At 36.4% G+C, this 21,218-nt stretch overlaps 2 protein-coding genes across 2 annotated transcripts; both read right to left on the reverse strand.

The window, feature by feature from the left end:
- Window positions 1-3,733: 3,733 nt before the first annotated feature.
- On the reverse strand, window positions 3,734-7,620 carry LOC131661479 (uncharacterized). The gene is made up of 14 exons (XM_058931033.1): window positions 7,417-7,620; window positions 7,141-7,300; window positions 6,775-7,032; window positions 6,458-6,632; window positions 6,225-6,286; window positions 5,953-6,116; window positions 5,719-5,828; window positions 5,417-5,475; window positions 5,185-5,319; window positions 4,856-5,103; window positions 4,603-4,750; window positions 4,369-4,444; window positions 4,196-4,246; window positions 3,734-4,072 (listed from the first exon to the last, which is right to left on the reverse strand). Exons 1-14 carry the CDS (start codon window positions 7,470-7,472, stop codon window positions 3,858-3,860), a joined length of 1,917 nt encoding a protein of 638 aa, XP_058787016.1. The 5' UTR covers window positions 7,473-7,620; the 3' UTR covers window positions 3,734-3,857.
- Window positions 7,621-9,164: 1,544 nt separating this feature from the next.
- On the reverse strand, window positions 9,165-16,592 carry LOC131661480 (protein PECTIC ARABINOGALACTAN SYNTHESIS-RELATED-like). The gene is made up of 11 exons (XM_058931034.1): window positions 16,105-16,592; window positions 15,911-15,961; window positions 15,741-15,831; window positions 15,232-15,308; window positions 14,486-14,574; window positions 12,134-12,253; window positions 10,984-11,100; window positions 10,750-10,893; window positions 10,536-10,659; window positions 10,232-10,423; window positions 9,165-9,945 (listed from the first exon to the last, which is right to left on the reverse strand). The coding sequence occupies exons 1-11, from the start codon at window positions 16,402-16,404 to the stop codon at window positions 9,586-9,588; spliced, it is 1,665 nt and encodes a 554-aa protein (XP_058787017.1). The 5' UTR covers window positions 16,405-16,592; the 3' UTR covers window positions 9,165-9,585.
- Between the last annotated feature and the right edge of the window lie 4,626 nt (window positions 16,593-21,218).

Genomic DNA, 21,218 nt, shown 5'->3' on the forward strand with positions numbered 1-21,218 from the left:
TATTCAGGTGGTTCCATCTTTGACTTTTTTGCATTTGATTCATTTTCGATGTTGTTCAATCTTTCGAATTTGTGCATCTTCTCAATAAAAAGATTCGACCACGTCTGAGCAATTTGCGGTAGAATGAGTCGCCTATTCAGGTGACGTTGGTGGTATGGGGCATCCCGGTTTCAAGTAAACTTGTACTAAATGACTCGATTTTGCAAGCCATCCAATACACATGATGCAATCATTTGGATTTATAGGTGGTACGGAGCGGGAAAAGGTTTCTGAAAACTCGTATCACGTTAAGTCAATGCACACCCTATCATACGCACATGCAATAAAATGCCCCATTTTCGGGAATCTCATCCATTTTGACACAGTGTGTGACTGTTCAACCAAGGAACAAGAGAGTCGTAAGTCGCTTCAAATTTATCTATCTCTCCATATAACTGTGTGTACGAGTCTTTATGTGTCTTCAACTCTTGGATAAGTTGATGACGGACGAGCCTATGGTTATCCTCTCCCTTACCAAGCAAAGTCGAGATGGCCCGGTAACCGCAATTACCGTCCCCTCAACATTGACAATCTGCTCGATGTATTTTCCCATAAAAACTGACATCTCGTCGATGAATGGAATTTTCGGTAGAATAGGTGTCGGAGGAGATTTGTTTATGTGAGCTCCTTTGATGGAAATTTTTTGAGATTTTTAAGATTTAGGAGTCGATGAGTTGGGAAAAATTTTATCGACGTGCACAAAATAGGAAAGAGAATGAGTAGTCGAGTTGTCAATCGGTGTAGGCTTCAATTTCTTTGGAGCACCCTTTATCTTTACCGGTTGAGAAGGCGGTTTCATGTCGGTAGTTTCGAGATATCCAATCTTCCGCAATTGTTCTTTGATGTGGAGTTTCATGTTGTCATCGGCCTTCGAAAACCTCTCTTGTATCGCTTCTAATTCAGTAGAAATAGAGATATTCAATTTTTCTCCTTCCATGCAACCATCATCATCAAAACTAAGTCTTTTCCAATGAGGGATAACTTTGTCCATTCTTATTGGCTCACCTAGTTTTATCTTTTTAACAATAACACAAACACACGAGAGACCATATATTTTAGAAATAGTGCAACCACATTTTTACGCTATCGGAACCTATAGTTTCACCTCGTTTGGCCTCGTGAAAAATATAGTTCAACCTGGGGCAAGACATATTTTCGATCAATTGAGAATAAAGAATGTTGTCCTTAAATCAATGTTCTAACACCGTAATACTCAGACCAAATGTGGTTTGTATCTCATTATGTTGGTTTTTAATCATGAGATTTACGGAGTTCTGACCTCGACACAAGTCACCCTGGCTATTAACCAACCAGTTTTTAAAACTAGAATGTGTTGACTCAACTTTGTTGGTGGTTGTATTCCCAAGATGTCGAACATTATCAGTCCACGCACAGACAAACTTCTCATTCACCTTAACAAGAATGGTGCTTTCAACATATTTCAATAAATCAGGATACTTTTCACACACACTTTTCGAAATTGAATGAAGACATCGGCATAAAATTCTTTTGTCGAAGAATTTACAATACGATTCCATGCATCAATTATTTGATCAACAATCACACTGGGCTTCACCAATTTTCCACCTTCGGACTCTATTTGTTTCATCCCTACCGCGGATTTAACCTTACTTCTAACATTACATGTTATTTGATATCGACAAAGTAATGCATTAGAAGAAGGAAATACCTTTGCCACCGCATTCATCAACGCGGTATCGCGGTCCGTAACACTTGCCTTAGGCATCTCGACTTGTTCCTTCAAAAGTGAGCGACACACCTCTAATGCCCATGTAAAATTATCCTCTTTATCACACTCCAAAAAAGAAAAACCAACTGCATATTTCTTCTCAGTAAATGTAACACCAATCATCTCAAATAATGGAAGTCTATACTTGTTGGTCTAGTAGGTAAAATCGAAAATGAGCATGTCGAGAACATGTTGAAGAATTTTATCGAATCCGGATGAGTCTAAAAAATATCTCGGACTGTAACTCCATCGTCGCGAGTTTTTTACCGGGACACGTAACTATTATCATCCAACAATTTCAACAATTGTTGCATCTTGCTTCTATCTCTCCTAATCACCTTGTTATTGCGGTACCGGATGTTATACACTTACCTTATATTTGATACATTCTCGAGTTCTTTCCGTTTCAATGTAGCAAGTATATTTTTTGGTTGGACAAGATTCAAGGACATGTCACTAATACATATCTTCTCTTCCGATTTGAGCTGACATACGCTGGGATGACCTTGTAACTTTGAGCACAATTCATGGTTATGCAAACCACAAATAACACTAAATTTTCACTTCTTGCTATCCAATGTATAACCACGAATTTTAAATGGACACTCGCATTTTCTATTACCCGTGTCGTCTCTTTTAAACTTCCTTAGAGGAGTATGGTATTACCCGCTTCTTTCGCATATTATTGTTATGAAAGTGTTTCTTCTTTCCGAACCATTATCTGATCTTCCTATTACCACGCCAAAATTAAGGCTAGTTGCATTCCTACAAATCCATGTGAACATGCTATCACGATCATCAAACTCTTGCTTGTTATTAAAGTCACCGCCGACATCTACCGCATTTACGACAACCCCTTCAACATTAGGAGAAACATTGTTGGTAGAAACTAATTCTTTTGAGAAATTATCGGGGTGCATCATACCTATTTGTAAACAATAACAAAAATAACACAAAATCACAAAACTGCTGGAAAAAATAGTAGAGATATGTTTCGGAGACGTACCTACGGAACGTGTTAATCTTCAACGCGTTCTCGAGCTGAACCTACGGAAGCAACGTTGCATTTTTTTACAAATATTTGATGCTTAATGTGAGCAATGTAATGGACAAAGTTGAATCTTTACCTGAAATTCAGTCTTCTCTTGCTCTATTTGATTTGTTGCACCAAAAAGTTAGAATTTTGGAGTGAAAAATGATATTGAAGATGTAAGATTTTTAGGTTTTGGTGAAGGTGAGTGTTAAAGAAGAAAAACAACAATGGGGGAGTGATCATGCTGGTTTAAAGTATATCAGATAATTCTGGAGCTACATCTACAGAATATTCTGGCGCTAAGACGTTTCGTACATGTAATTACGAAAAAACACCTGAATTGAATTAATTTGAAGGTTTAAAATGCTTCTGTAGATGTAGTTCCGAAAACCAAATTTTGACAAAAAATAATTCTTGATGAATATCTCTGAAATCAGGGATAATAAATGAAATTTCGCTAAGCTTCTAAGAGTACTCAACCAAAAAAAAAAAAAAACGCTCTGATCACCCACTCTATAAGTGTATCCTTCATTCAAGACCTTTTTGGTTTTGAAACTTGAGTTCCATATAGGTGATCCATTCTTTATTGTGACAGTGAAAATGTTTTAATTGCTGAAATAGTTAAAATGCAACCAAGATAATTATGTAAATTATCGGTGCTCCTAATGGTTGTCATGTTAGTCAATTTGGTGATTTTTATCTGTGACTCTGATAATATAGCTCTAGACTTGGTATAGTTGATTATGAGACCTGATGCAAAGCTGAAACTTTGGAAAATGCAAGTTATAAGCCTACAAAGAATAGGGGAGCATAGGTTTCTTCATTTTAAAAACATCATCTGCAAAGAACATTGTTCTACGGAGTATCCTTTCATGAGATTCGTTCCTTTGGGAGCTAATTTCAGTTTGAGCTTATTATATAAAAAGTTTCTTCATTTTTTTTTATAAATATATACTCTATGTGCAACTTCCCCCCAAATTTGACTTGGATTAAGTGCATTTTAACTATTACAAATCACTTATTTATGGAACCAAACTAATTACAATTTAGAACAAATAGTGCAGTTCCATGCATTTCCACTTCCGCAGATAACACCCCTTGCCTTATTACAAGGTCTCTTCCACTCCACACTTCCCTGCCTTTACAAGAACTCAAGTCTCTCCTAACAAAAACCTTAGATAGGTTTGATGTCTTCACAGATATAACCGCCTTCTGTTCACTTAGATTGAAGAAAGCAACATAGATTTCTCCTGCATAACATACAACTCTTGGAGTTAGAAAAGCATAACAAACAATACTTTGCTGTGTGGCATGCGAGTTTAAGTGCCTAAATGAGAATTCTCAAGATTTATCAGTAGTTTTAGTTAACTGACCTGCTCTTCCGGTTGCAGCCCAAGCGCGAAAACCAGCAGAATTAATAGTAGCTGCATAAATGACCAGCTAGCGTTATATGAGCAATGATAAACTAAAGGAAAGACCAAGATAAACCCAAGAAATTGCACAAGGACAATATTTCCTTAAAGTGGTAAGTATTTGCATATTTCACCTTTAACAGGCTCTACTATTGCGCATAAACCTGAATAGCTATTTACCAGGGTCCCATTACGGTTCAACCGCCACATCTGTTATAAGACTGCATATATTAACATCCAATAGAATATACAGATTTACAATTTAAAAAAACAGTGATGCACAAACAAAAATAATCTTTGAATATATCAAAATTACACATTGATTAAATGATACAAATACAATTTAAACATGGAACGACACAATGTACCTGATTTGAATCCCACCTGCAGGGCGAAAATGTACCTCTCTTGAACTCTTTGGAAGTGAGGTTTTGTTTTGGAGAAGCATCCAAGCAAAATTTTATTCTGTTCGCTGCAACTAAGTGATGATAATTTTTATACATATTCTCTTTATCTCTGCATCAATACCAATACAACGATTTCTACTGTTAACAAGAACTCAAATAATCAAATCAAAGTTAAGCAAATAGAGCATAGAGTGACAAGACAAAGCATGATTACAATGCCATGTTCGGTTCTCTCTTGTGCATGCAGAAGGGGTCAAGATGCTTGTTTCCTAAATTCCTTTTCCAACAGATTCTTTCAGGATAATGACTAATACTCTCACTAATCCAACCCCTTGCCTTTGGCTCAGTGCAGCTAGTGAGGCCTAATGAATGTGTATATGATGCTTTTGTTTCTCTGTAGCTTCTTCTCTTTTGCCTCTCAGAATCCTGATCTTCATTCTTCAAGCTTGTAATGTAAGGAAACTGCTAATACCACAAAATACATTAATTTGACAAACATATTATGTCCCTTTCCCCTGAAAAAAAGTTCGATGGATCATATACCTCCATATTAGTTGAGCTAAAAGAATTAATCTCCAGCAGGGTAGGATTTGTGATAAGACCATATGTTGTGGGATCAATCTTCCGTAAATCGCCCCCATACATTAGGGGAGACTTTGCCATTGCCCATAAGGTCATCTGTGTAGGAATACATTCACTCAGTTTCTTTTGATAAGTCACACATATTAACAAATGAATTTATGGGAAAGAAACTTAGTTATGGTTTTATTAATACCTGTGTCCTCTTCTCTTCTAGGTTGAGGTTACTATACCTACGTGGACCTGTATTTGAAGCTTCAAAAGGAAGAGGTGAAAATTCAGTGTCATGATTAAAGGGTCACGAGTGATATTCATACACGAATAAGAAAAGGTAGCAACACAGCCTTATTACTGCTGCGAATTTAAGACGGGATTTCAAAAAAATTATTTTATTTCATAATTTATTCGGTTGTCATTGCTCTATGTGTGTCTCATAGATTCTCGTTGAAATGATACAAAAGCATAGTCAATAGTAAGAGATTGATTAACAGGGCTTACTCTGACAACTAGCAGGATCAGTTAGCCATCCAAACGGTAGCATATCCAAATCCGGCCATGAGTTCCCCATTAAACTTTTTGCCCCTATCATATGCGCAGCTGCAAAATCTCTGATTCAGAATTAAATGAATTAAATTACGATAGGATGATGGAACAACAGATCACAGTTTGAGAAGCAGCAAAGTTGCAACATAGAAAGAAGTATTTTGAAGCAAAACACAGTAATTTAACAACCTTGATACATCAAAATGAGATTTGACATCCACCCATGTATCCCAGTCATCCCCTGTTATACGATACAAATTGACCAGTCCGCTGACATCCTTGGCCATGGCTGGTGTCACTTTGGCTCCAGGAGACAATGAATAGACAATGGGGCGATTAACCTCCCGGAGAACCTACAATAATGACATGTCATATGGTAAGTTTGTCAATAACCCTGGCATAATAGTGTCAGTGTTCGTATGAGAAAGAGAAGGACGGGGAAGGGGGAGACATTATGATACCTCTGACACATAGCTTATTTCATTTAAATCCAAGTCTTCGCCAAATACACAGTCATGTTTCACTGCAAGGAAAATAGACAATCTATCAAAATTATTGCCAGAGAAAGGCATAAGTGCTTACTATAGTTTAGAGCCCATACAGTAGTTTCTGTTGCTATTTTTGCTTTGGTGAAACCCCTAAGGCCCTAAATCAAACATGAGCATAAAAGATTGTAAAATGAAAGTGTAAATACCAAAATCAACATCCCATGAAGCATACTGCTGATAAAGGGACCTCAAAAAAGCTTTGCCAGCGCCCAAATTTGTATTTACACTCATGAAACCATGAGGCATCCATGCACAAGCCCTTTCACGGATCGCTATGTCTTTCGCATACCACACTCGACCAGATTCTTGATAAGCACCCCCCTAAGAAATCAAAAGGGAAGGAAGTAAAACAAAAAGCTTGACATTAAAGTAAAACAATATCATCATACCTTCCTGGTAATGTTACTAATTTAAGAAAGAAATGAAACCATATTCAAGTCGTAGAAAATTTACAAAGCAATACCGTTTTCGTATCTAGAATAGGCGTGTTTGCATTGACAGCTTGTGTACTAATCCCTCTCATAACATGAATTCCAAACTTCAAACCCATGCTATGCACTCGATTCGCCACTTGGCTAAACCCTTTCCCATCATTCGAAGAAGGCCATCTCCCCGGGTCAGGAATGACCCTCCCCCATTTATCAATCACATCAAATCCTAAAGAATCATGAAAAGCGCCCTCGACTTTTCTTCTATACCAAAGATAATCCACCACAACATACTACAAGTGTTTGAAGCAAAAACATCAATAACATATCAGATAAAAGTAGAACAAACAAATACAATCTCAAACACAAGCTATGGTTGGTTACTTGGAGAGAGCACATACCTCGTATCCATGATGATGGAGACGCTGAGAAACAATTTGAGCATTTTGTAGGAACTCTTGTTCGGAAATAGTCCAGCAAAAGGAATCATAGGAATTCCAACCTCTTGGTGGGATGCTAGCTTGTTGTATGTCACTCTCAGAGATATTTATAGATGATACACTGAATTAACACAGACAATTTGTATTAGAGAATTATCGATCACAGTATAAGGGAATATACAACAGAATCAAGTAAATTATAGCAAGATGATAAAAAAAAAAAAAGGAGGAAAATACCATTGAAAAGAGAAGAGACAGAGGAGAATGTAGAGAGAGATGGATAAACACTTCATTACAGCTAGTGCGATTCTTCCATCCACACCAACAAGTCCAACGCACTTAAGTAATAATCATGAGAAATTATTAATTATACGCTACTCTAATTTTTAGAGTACTATTGAGATTTGCTTGTACTGTAGCGGTAACCATTTTAGACTTTAACAGTGTCGTGACTCGCGTGTGTTGGATTTAATGAGGACGGCTGCACACATGTGGTCTTGTTTGCTTCGCATCAGATGTCAATAAAGCACACGTGTGCCTCTTGTCCAACTATTATCACCTAAAATGAAAATCTTGGTGGAAACAAGACTTGGCTGAGTCATCCCTCCGAACCACGAAACTAGATTAGTTTCGTGAAACTAGATTAGTTTCGTGAACCGGAAATGGTGGATAAATCCAAAAAAAAAATAAAAATAAAAATAAAGACTAATGCTACTTGCTAGCTTGAGAAAAGTAAGGGTTTGTGTTTTAATTTATCTATCAGCGTCTATCCTTTTGTCATTTTCTACAACAGGGAAGAGGAATATATTGTCAAGTATATATGTTTTCATAGACCATTATTATTGTACGAAAATCTTAAAAGGAAATTTACACAATTACTCACAAGTTGTTTAATCTAATTTTAAAATTGATTAGAGTTCATAGGAGATGGAAAATTACTACATGTTGAATAAGTAGCCAATTTTGTTCATATCACGTCGATATCAATGCTATAATTGATATGTGTATTTTTGTAATACAATAAATGAATAATAGAATAAATTAAAAGGGATAACGATTAGATGTAATAAAACTTAAAAATCTATGTTAAAAGAAATTAAAGAACTAATCTAATAGTTAAACAATTTAAATGGCCGCAAAAATCTAATTTATTTTTGAAGAAATATCCCATGATTTGCACCAACGAACTAAGCATTGGATAATCACAAATGTTATTTCAACATCGAAATTCAACAATATTTTGTATGGCTAATGTAGGTCGCATACAAAAGTAATGACGTGCAAAATTAGATTACTAGATATATTAGATGTCACAAGTCACAACTCAGTAACCACACAAATGTGTTCGTAGTTAGCTACAATTTGTAAGTGTTTATATCAATGCAGTTAACTGTCCAGAATAAAAGTCAATGTAATTGAAATTCATGAAAATGAAATTGAGATTAATAACATTCAAATTTGTGATTAATGATGTTCAATAGATGGTTACATGCACTCTTAATATTGAGCTGTTTTAAACACATGTTTGATTTATTATCGAACTTAGATGTCTAAAATTGAATTTCAAATAACATTGTTATAGGAATAAGCAAGACAGCATACTCCATACATATTCCTTTTCTTAGGGTTTAGGTTTCAGTGACCTTTGATCTTAGTGGAGACTGGGTCTAAGGTTCACTATTCTGAACATATTATGTATAATACAATTGGATTGACAGTATACTATTTTAGTATTTTATTTATCTAATATATAAAATAGAATACTTTATTTACAAGTTTAAAAAACTTTTACCTGAATCTGTTTCGTTGAATGAAACAAGAGTGTATAACTGACACTCATCATACCTGCCTTCCATAGCAATGTAATTAAAATATTTTTAATTAACACTAATGATTGCCAAAAAAATTCACTTTGCCCTTTTGGGCTGAAGAACACATTTAAATGTTTCCCATTTTTTGGCCACATATATATGCTATATAAGCTATACCTGAAAAGCCTCCTAAGGGCTCTTAAATAATCTTTTAAACAACAAAAGGAACTCAACAACATTTAATTCATCAACAATTTGCACTTTTTTCTCAGTTCAAAAAATTGTCAGTTTCTTTTCAAGAGGAAGAAAAGTGGACTTGGGGTATTGCTACATGTTAGATGAAAAGAAAAAAAACCACCAGGCTTCTCAGCAATGAGAACCCCCAATAGTAGGAAATCTATTCTTTAAAATGATAACCAACAGTCGAACCTCATTTCCTGCAAGCCATTACCTCTTCTCGAAATCTCTATTTACTGTCCCTCCTACCTCAGGGTGAATTAATCACAGACCATTTTTCACTTTACCATAGAGATATATTGAACTCATAACTTAGATGGTATGACCTAGTGTAAAGCATCAATAAAAATAGCTATGGTCAGGCTTTACACATGCAAGGAGTCAGAGGGTTCTCCCACAGGTCGTAGTTAGGGAAAGTCTCTTCGGGCAATCCCGTCCGTGTCTGATGAGTCACAATAACATCTTCTACAAAAGGAGCCCAACCCATGTACGGATCCCCAAAAGACTTGGACATTAGTCCTTTGTCAGGCTTAATTGACTTTAGACGGTGACCCATGTATCTTCTGGCCCCAATTATCAGCTTAGCAAAATTGCCTCCATGGGTCATCACAAATACATCTGACTTCAAGCACACTAAGAAATCAAGAGCTGCAAGGCTCGTCACGTGCTTTCTGAAACCATCTAGCTCCTCTTTAGTTGCCAACTCCTCCTTTGTAACCTAATATTCATCATATTGCAAAAGTAGCAAACAGATAGACATGTTAAGTTATTGATGAATAAATTGAGCATAACAAAGAGCAAGAGATCATTGCATCATAGCTTCACAGCTTTTATTGACAACACAAAATCTCATGTCATGACACCATTAAATTCACTACATAATGGATTTGATTTTCACTAAACAAACCAAAGAAAGCAATAAAGCTTCTAATAAACTTAAAGAACTTCAAGGCAGAGCACTGTGCTCATTTTTTATAATTCACATGGCAGTAGAGAGGTCTTACCAGATTAGGGAACATATTCCTTAAAGGAGCCATCCGATTCTGTCCACCATAAACTTGTCCAGAAGCTACATAAATTTGAGTTTCCTTCATATAGCCCATAGCCCGAAGAATAACAGCCACTTCGCCAGGCTCTAGAGGGCAACGCCCTTCCTTTCGCTTCTGCAGAGCCAATTGCCACAAGTGGGAACCATTCTGCATTTTCAACAATTATGGGGTGATCAAAATGTTCCAATGATATTGAGAGGTTCCAAGTGCTCATTTTGATCTAAAATTTAAAAAAAAAAAAAAAAAAGTAGTATGGCACCTTATACCGTCGAGGCCACTCCTTTTTTCTATATTCTGCCATTTTAGCTTTCTCGTCTCTTGTCCCCACAAAATCACAAAACGATAGGCCCACCATTCCTTTTTCAAATCTAAGATGCAATGCCCTGTTTACAGTAAAACTGTTAAATTACTGACAATTAAAAAATGCACCTAAAATCAGCTACAAGTATTTGATCGTGAATGTCATCACATACATATATGGGTTTGAACTGCCTGTTCTGTTTCTCATCCTCGATGCTAGTAAATCTGCCATCCGCTCTATATCAGGAAGAAACTTCAGAGCGTGATAATTGACTCTACATCTCAACTTGTTGATTTCTGAAGGAACATTGTCATATCTGAAACAATAACAGGGTCATTATGACAACATCAACTACATAAAATAAAATAAGAAGTGGAATCTAGCATTTGTATCATCGTTGGCCTACCCTAGCCTATCAACAAATGGTTTCAGAGCCATAATCTTTTTATCCTTGATGCGAGGCAGAACATTGTCAATGTAAAACTGTGCAGGTGCATATTTTGGAATATTCTTCACAGTTCGTCTGAAAGACAACACATTCTTGCTTTGTTAGTCAAGTCAGTGGCATCAATATTGAGCAATTATGGAAAATGTTGATAACAGTGGTAATAATTTGCCAAAGTTAAGAGTAGCATGTAAAAAGTTGGATATAAAAGGCATATACAAAGGAGATTTGGTTTGTGTCTTCTCTGTCCATTCACAACAACCCATGGCCTCTCAAACCATCATCAATGCAGGATATTCATAGTGAAGTAATTTAAACTCATAATAGTCAAGCTATTTGGTCTAAACACTCAGCACTTGAACCAAAATCCATGTAAATAAATCCTCGGATGAAATAGAAAACCAACATAAAAACTAGTTTTTACATACTGGCAAGGGAATTTGTGTGTTTGACAGACTGAAATAAAGGGCACGGGAATCTAACTGCAAAATCATAATTGTAACGCCATTTGATAACAAAATGCAGCAGATCAACCAAACCTTATGTCAATCAGTTCATGAACGAAACAGCAAACGAGCATGATACTGGCTTTGGACATACTAACCAATCCCTCAAATTGATATTACACACACACACACATATGATTGAGATCATCTTAGTTCAAAAGTAACTTTTGTCATAGTTACTTCATTTAGCAACTTCTTTGTAGACATTGAATTGATGAAACTTAAATATCTACAATGAGTTATTAAATAGACTAACTCTGACAATTTACTTTCAGAGTAGGTGGAGACATATCAAGTGAGAAGGTCATCTTTACGCGAGTAGAGGAATAAAACTTGGCCCTTAGATCGAACCATGAAATGTCGGGGTTAGAAGATAAAATCAAGTGACTTTTTAAGTGGTGGACCATAAGAAAAACATTCAATCTTGACCATCCATAAACAGTTATATGGCTAAGATTTACTCCTCCACTTTCGTATAAAGAAGTCCTTTCACTAGATACATGACACATTCCTTGTGCATATGTAAATAGTTCTTCATCACTTGCAGCAGCTTGGGATTTAGATTTTTAACAGACCCTACTCAAAGGGACAAGAATCTATCAAACCTTATACTAGAAAATAGCTCTGTTTTATCAGTAAACCATTCTGGGATATCGCGGACAATACGGACATCATACTTTAAGTAGTCAATGAAGTGGTCCACGTCAAAAATGTCTTCAAATTTCCTGTAATTATAAAATGTACCATCATTGTTAGGAATCCACGATCAGAAAAAAGAACAACCAAAATGGTTTTATTGAAAAACTGAAGAATCAACAGAACAAAGAGAATCCTGTCTTAAGAGGGTTTCCCCTTTTACAATTGAACTATTGTACGGTTTTTTCTAAATTAATCAAATCTCAATCCTCTTCTACTAAAATTATAAAATTGACTGAAAAGAAATTAAAAGTTAACACATTTTTCCATTAGCCAAACTCTTTGTAAAAAATGCATTTCATCATTGTGTCTACCTATTAATATCCCATTTTGATTGTATTGATATTTTGGTGGGTAACAAAGGGGAGTGAAAACACAAAGACTAGATCCAATCAACAGAAATTAATTTAATTATGGTTCACCGGACTATTTTTATACCACAGTTCAGTTCACTGATCATGTTGTAAGCAGCAGTTCGTTTGCACAATAATGCTAACAAATTGGTGTTTTAGAGATTAGTTCGGTTGGGTTCTTAATGCAGTTTAGCTTTTTTTTTTTTTTTGGTTATGTAAACAGTCCTAAATACCACGCCCTTTAAGTTACTAGTTTCCAAGGTGGGGAGACTTTGCTAGAGACTGAAACCTGGTCCAACTCCCTATCAATGCTCCCCTGTCTGACCTCTGGGCTGGGCCAGATAAGATTTTGGTAGGGAGGGGGGCAACGAAGTCTGGCCTTGAATTGGGTCAACTGAACCAACAAAAGGTGTTTTAACAACTCCCATTCAATTAAAATCTCCCCACCTATCTGCTGCCTGAAACCTACTGGGGCTTAAGTTAGGACCTGATTCTTGCTCTTGAGAAAAAACTTATTTGAGCCTCTGGGGGGTTATTATTGATCGTTATTCGGCTGTAGTAGAGGCAGCACGGTCGCTGCACCGATCTGCTTGAAGAAGAAATAGGGAGTACAGGTAGGAGCCATGTCTCATTAATAATTGCAATCTATTTGCCTATAGGTTTTGGCTTGGCTCATTAGTTCAAACATTAACTGCCATTGGCGGATTGGTAGCATCCCATCTCCTTGCTCATGTACCTAAATTTAAGATTGATTTGAGCCTGAGCCAATGGGCAAAGAAGAAGACCCATTTTGCAGAATGCCAATTCCGCCCGTTTCTGTCTCCAGATCCAAAACATCTACGATACTGCGACTTATCTTTGACATACCTGCAAATAATGGCTCTGTCAGTAACTAACAACCGACAGGCCACCACCTGGACACACTGGTGGTGGAAGCATAACCAGACTGGTTATCTGAATCCTCATGGTTGATGCTGCATGAATCAGTGTTGTGTCTCCCTCTCTGTCCTTTATATTATTCTCCTCCACCGTAATCTCATCCTCAAGTCAAACTTTCTGCCATTGGATCATGCTCTAATTCCATCTCTATAACCGGTTTTTCCTGCAGCTTCTCAAAAGACTTTATCCAACGCACCTTTAAGAAGTTTTTTGGGTCTAGTACCCAACCAAACAGAATGCTACTGTCAAGATAAGGAAATTTGATCTTCTTCGCACAAAAAAAAGGATTCTTGGTTGCTGCACTCCCTCTTGTCGCTTTCTGAATCCTTTGTCTGTTGCTGCAGCAAGGCTATCTCTGGTGAGGGTCATCGCTTCAAACTTTTTTCCTCACAAACATGTATCTGTTTCTTCACCCCCTTACCAAATCTGCGGTTGATTTTTCATGTCCCTTCAGCACTCTCCTTGACCTCAGAGGGTGGAACTTCCACCCTTCTTTTATTGAACTGAAAAATTAACAGGACATGGAAATAAATCTGTCCTATAAAAGTTCCCCCTTCTACAACTAAGCCACTATTCTGTTTTTCCATACTAACCAACCCCAATCACTCAACCCTCTTCTACTATTTTTCCTTTATTTATTTAATTGAGCCTCCTCGACAAAGTAACTAATTCTAACTGCTTAAACTCCCTTGTATTGTATCCTTCTACTCTAACAATACTCAGCAAGGTGGTTGTTATTGAAATCTTCCATGCAAGGCAAGACAACATCTACAGGCGAGAAAGGAGGGAAGTAGCGGTGGAGTGATAAAAAGTTTAGCCAGATTGATTAGAAATTCAAAAACTAATGACATGGGGTAAAAAATTTATTATATTTATGATGTGATATGTCAAATGTGTGCTTGGCAAAATGCTGGCAACAATTTAACTGATCAAAATATCATGAAAAAAGTTTTGGACAAGAGATCTCACGTTTGGTCTTTCCAAATTTGGTCCTGTTTCAACACAGGCAAAATAAGAGTCGCATTCATTATTTTTGCAACAGCCACTGCATTGCATATCTGCATTATGGAATAGGGGCCAAAATAAATCATCAATTGATAAATACTTATGAAATGATTCTACAAAACTTAATGCAAAGTGTCATTTCATAGATAAGTCTTATATAATATTATGATTCTACAAATGCAAAGTGTCATTTTATGTAGCCAACTTCTACGTACACAGCAGTAAAATCAACATCATGGATCAAATGAGAGTGAAAACTCAAAGTTAAATAATAATTGCAGTGGTATTGCCAGTGCATCAAATTTGACACAGCACACTTTTGTGATGGCGCTTTAAAACCAAATAAGAATGCAGAGGCTCGTCGGAAATATTACCCGAGCACCAATATGGACTTATAGTCATACAGTTTACTCAATTGATTTTATCAAAAAATGAAACCCGGAATAGAAGTATTGAACAAGTATGCAAATAAATACTGTCATTAAATTTTTCATTAGGTTCATTTTTAGTTATATCAGTCAGCTCAAAGAACATAGAGCTCACATATTGGACAGCAGGAACAAAATTATCCATCTAAAGTATACCAATTTACCAGGTAATGATGGCAACGCAAAAGAAAACGAGCAACAAAATGAAAAACTCGGTGTGAATTTCAGAAAAGGAAAACAGTCTAGACTAGAGCGTGTCGCAATTGAAAGAACTACCCGTACCGCAATTCTTTGCTGATTTAGACCACCTTCAGCGTGAATGAATATATAGCCATTTGTTGCATTTTCATGAGGAAGTTCTGTATGGAAGTATAGAAGTACTATCAGCAACAGCAATAGTATTAAAAACAACATTATATAGGACTAATATGAACATACCCACACTAACCTATATGAAATGATTGGGGAATGGGGAATATTACACTGAAAGGGAAACTTCGAAGAACCATTTATAGAATGTCGACATACAGAAGGACAGTATCAAACCATGAAGACCATTCATAGGAGAGGGTTCAAGGAAGAAGAGGGCAATAAAAAAAGTTTTAAGGGTCCATCCACTTCATTAACTAAAAAACATTGTTGAGCATTAGTTCAAATATCTATCTTAAGGTACCAATCGTAACTGTTGTTTGTCCGTTTGTCAATGCTACTGACAAACGATACTTATGGCATGGTTTATTTGTAATGCTAATGGGAAAGTAATTGCAAACACAAATTAGGGGCCAGGAAACCTGATATGGCACCATCCCTGCGCTCAGCACATGGCTTCCACGATGTTGTGGATGAGTAAGGATTTTCCCAAAGAGATGCTGATTCTTTGACCTAAAAATATACCACACAGGCTGAGTGAACTGTGTATGTGAAAAACAACATCAAAACTATAATCCTTTGGATAACTCACATGTGGACAGTGAAGAACAATCCCGTCTTTTTTACACAAGTAAGGGGAGTTCTACAAAAGAACGAAATCAGAGTCAAATTATTATCACAACTTGAAGGAGATAAAATTAAAGTAAGACATTATTGATTTCTTACAAATTCAATGCATAACTAGTGAAGATTAGAGGGAAATCTAGGAATGCGGGGAGTACTGACCAATTTATGGAGGATTGTGAATAAACCAAGCAAGCCAGCAAGCACTAGAAGTAAGGTGAAGAATAAAGAGATCTTGGAGTTGTGAAGAGGAACCCTATGGTCGTCGGTGAAGTAGGAGCAGAGGTGATGAAAATGCGAGCAGGGAGGACGGTCCCGGTCCTTAGGAGAGTGGCGATCATCGTCGGAGAGGTCGTTTTCGGGGATGAGTGGGGAGGAATCACCGGCGCCGGCGCCGTCGCGCTTCATCGGAGAAGAAGTGGTTCGGGAGCCGATTGAGGAGGAGTGACGGAGCTCCGCCATCGAGATGGAGCAGTGTTTCTGTTTCTCTCTGGTTAATGATTAATGTAATGTAATGATAGCAGTTTATTTAGTAAGAAGTAGTAGGTAGGTAACACGGGAAAGAGTAACGTTTTCTTCTTTTTCTGGGGATGTCCCATGTGAATTCAGATCTACTTGATTGTGCAATTCTTTATATTCTTTTCCACAATAAGGAACCACTGTTCATTGTAATCAATCGTATAGGATTAGATTACTTGCTAAAGTATGTAATGTAATTTCATTTATCTTGCAAGGGTATTGTAGTCATTCCAATGCTCATACCATTTATTTAATAGTTTAAAAGAGAAAAATTAAAAAAATATATAATAATTGAGTTTATTTCGCATATTTAAAAATTATTTTATGAGAGTATATTACCCTAAAACATAAAGGATGGGGATTGATTATTTAGGATTTTCTTTAGTAGTAAAGTGGTTGAAATTCAATTTTTAAATGTGAATATGTGAGATGTTTCTTGTTTGAATTTGTGTCCCTGTTACTAATATTTTTGCATAACTACTAATTAAGTTGGCTTAACGTAATGTCTAGAATTTTTAATTCAACTTACAAGATTCAATATTATACCAAACTTTTAGGTTTTCGATAATTCACAATTAAAGTAATAAAAGAAATTTGATTGTTTTAATATTTTTTTAAAAAACAATGGAAGTAAGAGAAGTTATTTTATTTATAAAAATATTTATACTCCAAAATCACATAATGTGATTTTTACACTTCTTGTAAAATCAATAGAAATAATGGAAGTAGAAAGGTTATCTTATTTATAAAAATATTTATATTATAATATAATATAATGTGATTTTCGTTGGAATAAAATTGGTTTATACCATAACTTTTAGGTTTTGATGATAACAAAGTATTTAAAGAATAATCGGGTAAACTAATGTGTCATGAAGTGCACAGGAACAAAAAAAAATTATAGTGATTGAAAGTCAGTTTTGATATTGCACCGAACATTAAAAGAGAATCTCTAGTGAGGCAAATTATGAAGATCAAATTATGAAGAATCAACTTCTGTTATAGTCATCTTTTGATGATAAAAACTTGAAGACTCTAGATTCTGATCAAGTCAGCTTCAAAAGATCAAGTCCACCTCTAAAGGACCAGAACTTGAAGTCAGTCAAAGCTCAAGAACCGAGGAATGTCTGACAAGCAGAAAGTTGTAGAAACCTGAAGATTTACAACTAATAATTCCTTTTGTAGCAAATGAGCTTCAAATGGGATTGCAACGACATTAACCATACCAGGAAGCTTTGCAATAGATCCGTTGATGCTTCTCTCAAAGACTTTCTTATGCCAGAATTTCTCTCCAATGACTTTTTCATAGATCTCTATAAAATGAGTTGAAGATTCAGAGAAACATATAACACCACGCCTTAACAAGAAAAGAGAAGTTACTTTGCCAAAGCAAAGAGCACAAGTAAACTTAGAATTTCTTACCAATTGTACATTCTTAGAGTTTTTTGTGTTATAATATGTGTTACACATTTGATTGTATATCAAATGTAATTATCACTTTATCACTATCATTTATCTGCTGGATATATTATTTGAAGTCTCTTACTTGTGTGTTTAAACATTTGGAAGTTTCTTGCATGTGTGCTTGAACATTGAAGTCTCTTGCCTATGCACTTGAGCAATCAGAAGTCTCTTGCTTGTTTACTTGAGAATTAAAGTGTTGGTGTAAGTCCTAGAGGCCAATACTTTTGGTACTTGTATCGCCTTCATTAGCTACGTTTGATGGCTGCAACGACCCATATGAACATTTCCCTTCCATTGACACACATATGGTCATCATTTGAGCCCCCGACTCTTTGAATTGCAGGCTCCTATTTGGCACCTTTAGAGACGCAACCTTGAGGTGGTATAAGATTTTTCTTCGTCTCTCTATCATTATCTATTAAGACTTAGTGAAGAAACTAGTTCATCACTTTGCAACAAGCAAACACAGAAATATGGGTGCCACCAGTCTCTTTAATATTCGGCAAAATCCTTTTGAATCTCTAAAGGCCTGCCTCGCCCGCTTCAATGGGTGACAATCACGGTAATTCATCTCAGCCAGGAAATGTTTGTAAGAGTATTTCAAAATAGGCTCAGGGTGGGACACTTCAACGAATCCCTCGCCCAAAGGCCACCAACGTCCCTGACTGCAATCTTGACACGAGCATAATGTCATATGAAGGGCGGGGAAAGTAATGTTGAAAAGAAAGCTCGAGATGTGAAATAGTGCATCTTTAATAATGACGACTCACACCAGTCATAAAGGAATCATTACATATTGACCGTCAAAGACAAGACAATGTTCAAGCAAAGTATAAAACTCACCGAGAGCTTCACACCTCTAAACTTTGTAATATAATTCATTGTTTTTGTGCTATATTAGTAAATTTTTATTCAAGATTACTATTGTAATTTGAATGGATGGCAATTGCATAGCAATGTTCTAGAGTTTTTGCGTATTTTTATAATTCAGTTGCAAAAGTCCATTTTAAAGCCATATTATAAGATCAAATTTGGAGAAATATAATTAAAACATCTCAAAATTAAATAGGTCAAGCCATGACAAAATTGTGTCATGACAAAATATTAGGCGAGACTTTGGCAAAATTCAATCAACTTATGGCAAAATTTTAGGCCAAACTCATACAATAATTACAACAAAATCAATGAGAAATATTTGTAAACATATGCCAACATAATAGAGAAAATTATGTCAAATTTAAAATAATTAATTGATTGAAATCTAAACCAACACTAACAATAATTACATATTGCAACTAAAATTAATGCAAGTTAACATTCACTACCAACATTCCATTATATTAACATACTAAAACACATGCTCATCACAAGTTCAAATAACCATAGATCAACACCATTTTTTTCTTCTAATTTAAAAATTACACTTTATTACAAAATATGGTCAAATAACAATGACAAAACAATACAAATTATTTTAATTTTTCCGGCAACAATATCTTTATTAAGTTTGTTCTGCAATTTCGTCTTCATTTTCTGGGAATCTTCAAACAGCTCTGATCTTTACAAGTCAAAATTGGTGGGCCAGCTGCAATGGCGCGATCTTTGGTGATGGTCGAGGTAAAAAAAGGGTTGTACTTGCGAGGAACTCTCATGCCAAAGTAAGAATAGGAGCAAAGGTACAATAGAAAGTTTAGATTTGAGAGAGAGATTCAATACCTTGCACTCTAAGAGATGAGGGCTATTTACAATGTTCTCCTTAGAGCACGGCTTGTGGTCATGATGTTTTGGGCTGAGTGCAATTCCAAGGCCCAAAATGTAGGTGTCAGTTGAATTAGTCCTCATCCAGCCGAACTAGCCGTTGGCGAGGATAGGAGTACTGTCGTGCTCGGATGATCCAGCTTTGTGGAGGGGTCACCGTTCACGTGTGCTCGGCTGGTGGGCAAAAGGGAATAACGTCTTTTGCTCGTCCTAGTTCGTGGTTCAATGTTAATTGGACCGTTTTACACTTATGAGTGGATTGGGTCAATGCTTATTGGTCCAGGACTGCAAATAGGAGTGAATTAGGCCTTTTTTGAATATTGGGCTAGTTCAGAACAATAGCCCCTCAAGTCGTTGCTTTTGGGCGTGGGAGTGATGACTTTAGATCAATTTTGATGTACAAAGAGAGGAGGTACCGAGGAAATGGTGTTTTGACGAGAATAAGTTCGTGAGATGATGAATGGTTGAACTCGGCGAATGGGGATATGAACAGGTTATCTGAATGTGAAGAGATGGCGTGTTTGTTCTTGCCTTGAGCCTCGTGCTACATTTAATGCATAATCATGGCTAATCTATCCCTAAGAATTAGAGTTTAATGATGATTTTGTCTGCCCTAGACTGAGCGTGCAGGGCACCGGGGTGGGAATAGGCCAGGCCGGCCTACAGGGGCCTACGACCCAGCCTACATAGGCCTAGGCCAGGCCAGGCCTATTTAATAAAGAGGTCGGGCTTAGGCTTTTTTAAAAGCCTATTTTATTAAATAGGTCAGGCTTAGGCTATTAAAAAAGCCTATGAAGCCTTATAGGCCGGCCTATATTTTCATATATATTAGAGATATGTTAAATAAGTCGGTTCATGTATCCATATATATTAGAAAAAAAAGCTAAATAGGCTACCCTATATATATATATATATAACAAATGCAAAATAGGTTCACTTATATATGTATATATAGGCCGACCTACAAGACTTCTTAAGTTATATAGATTAATTGAAAACTTTAATGAGATACAGGCTTTTTAAATAGGCTCTCAGGCCAGGCCAGGCTTTTAAAAAGGCCAGGCCAGGCCAAAAAATTGAGCCTATGATAGGCCTTAGGCCAGGCTTAGGCCTTTTAAGTTTACCGTAGGCCAGGCTCAGGCCTTCTAAAGCCTAGCCTAGCCTAGCCTATTTCCACCCCTAAGGGCACGTGAGGGGGTTTCAAACGTCTATAAATACTTGAAACCCTTATTCATTTGAATTTTACTCTCTCTCTTCATACTCCTAAACTTTGCCTCTGCTCTCCGTCACCGTCGTTGTCGCCGCTGTTAGCTCTTCAACTTCTCAAGCTTTCAACTTTATTCCACTCATTCTAAGTAAGTTTAATCTCTTATTTCTCATTTTTTTGTTACGTTCTCTCTGTTTTGTTTAGAAATGCATGTGGTTAGGATAAATTAGGATGAATTTATGCGTTTTCCAATGAAGTGTGGGTGGTTTGCACGACGATGACATTTTCTTCATTGTTGCCGATGAAAGTTTAGCATGAGTTTGTTGTT

Source organism: Vicia villosa, linkage group LG3 (genome assembly GCF_029867415.1).
Source record: "Vicia villosa cultivar HV-30 ecotype Madison, WI linkage group LG3, Vvil1.0, whole genome shotgun sequence".
In the NCBI taxonomy this organism is placed as follows: Eukaryota; Viridiplantae; Streptophyta; class Magnoliopsida; order Fabales; family Fabaceae; genus Vicia; species Vicia villosa.

What these genes read in the sequence shown, in the direction of transcription:
- LOC131661480 (XM_058931034.1), bottom strand. Translation starts at nt 16,404, where the DNA reads ATGGCGGAGCTCCGTCACTCCTCCTCAATCGGCTCCCGAACCACTTCT. An exon ending in CAAATTTGGAAAGACCAAAC is followed by an intron (nt 12,254 to 14,485) that starts GTGAGATCTCTT and finishes TTATAATTACAG; the next exon opens with GAAATTTGAAGACATTTTTG. An exon ending in CCATTTGTTGATAGGCTAGG is followed by an intron (nt 10,894 to 10,983) that starts GTAGGCCAACGA and finishes TTATTGTTTCAG; the next exon opens with ATATGACAATGTTCCTTCAG.
- LOC131661479 (XM_058931033.1), bottom strand. Translation starts at nt 7,472, where the DNA reads ATGAAGTGTTTATCCATCTCTCTCTACATTCTCCTCTGTCTCTTCTCT. An exon ending in TCTCATTTTGATGTATCAAG is followed by an intron (nt 5,829 to 5,952) that starts GTTGTTAAATTA and finishes ATTCTGAATCAG; the next exon opens with AGATTTTGCAGCTGCGCATA. An exon ending in TTAGCTCAACTAATATGGAG is followed by an intron (nt 5,104 to 5,184) that starts GTATATGATCCA and finishes TGGTATTAGCAG; the next exon opens with TTTCCTTACATTACAAGCTT.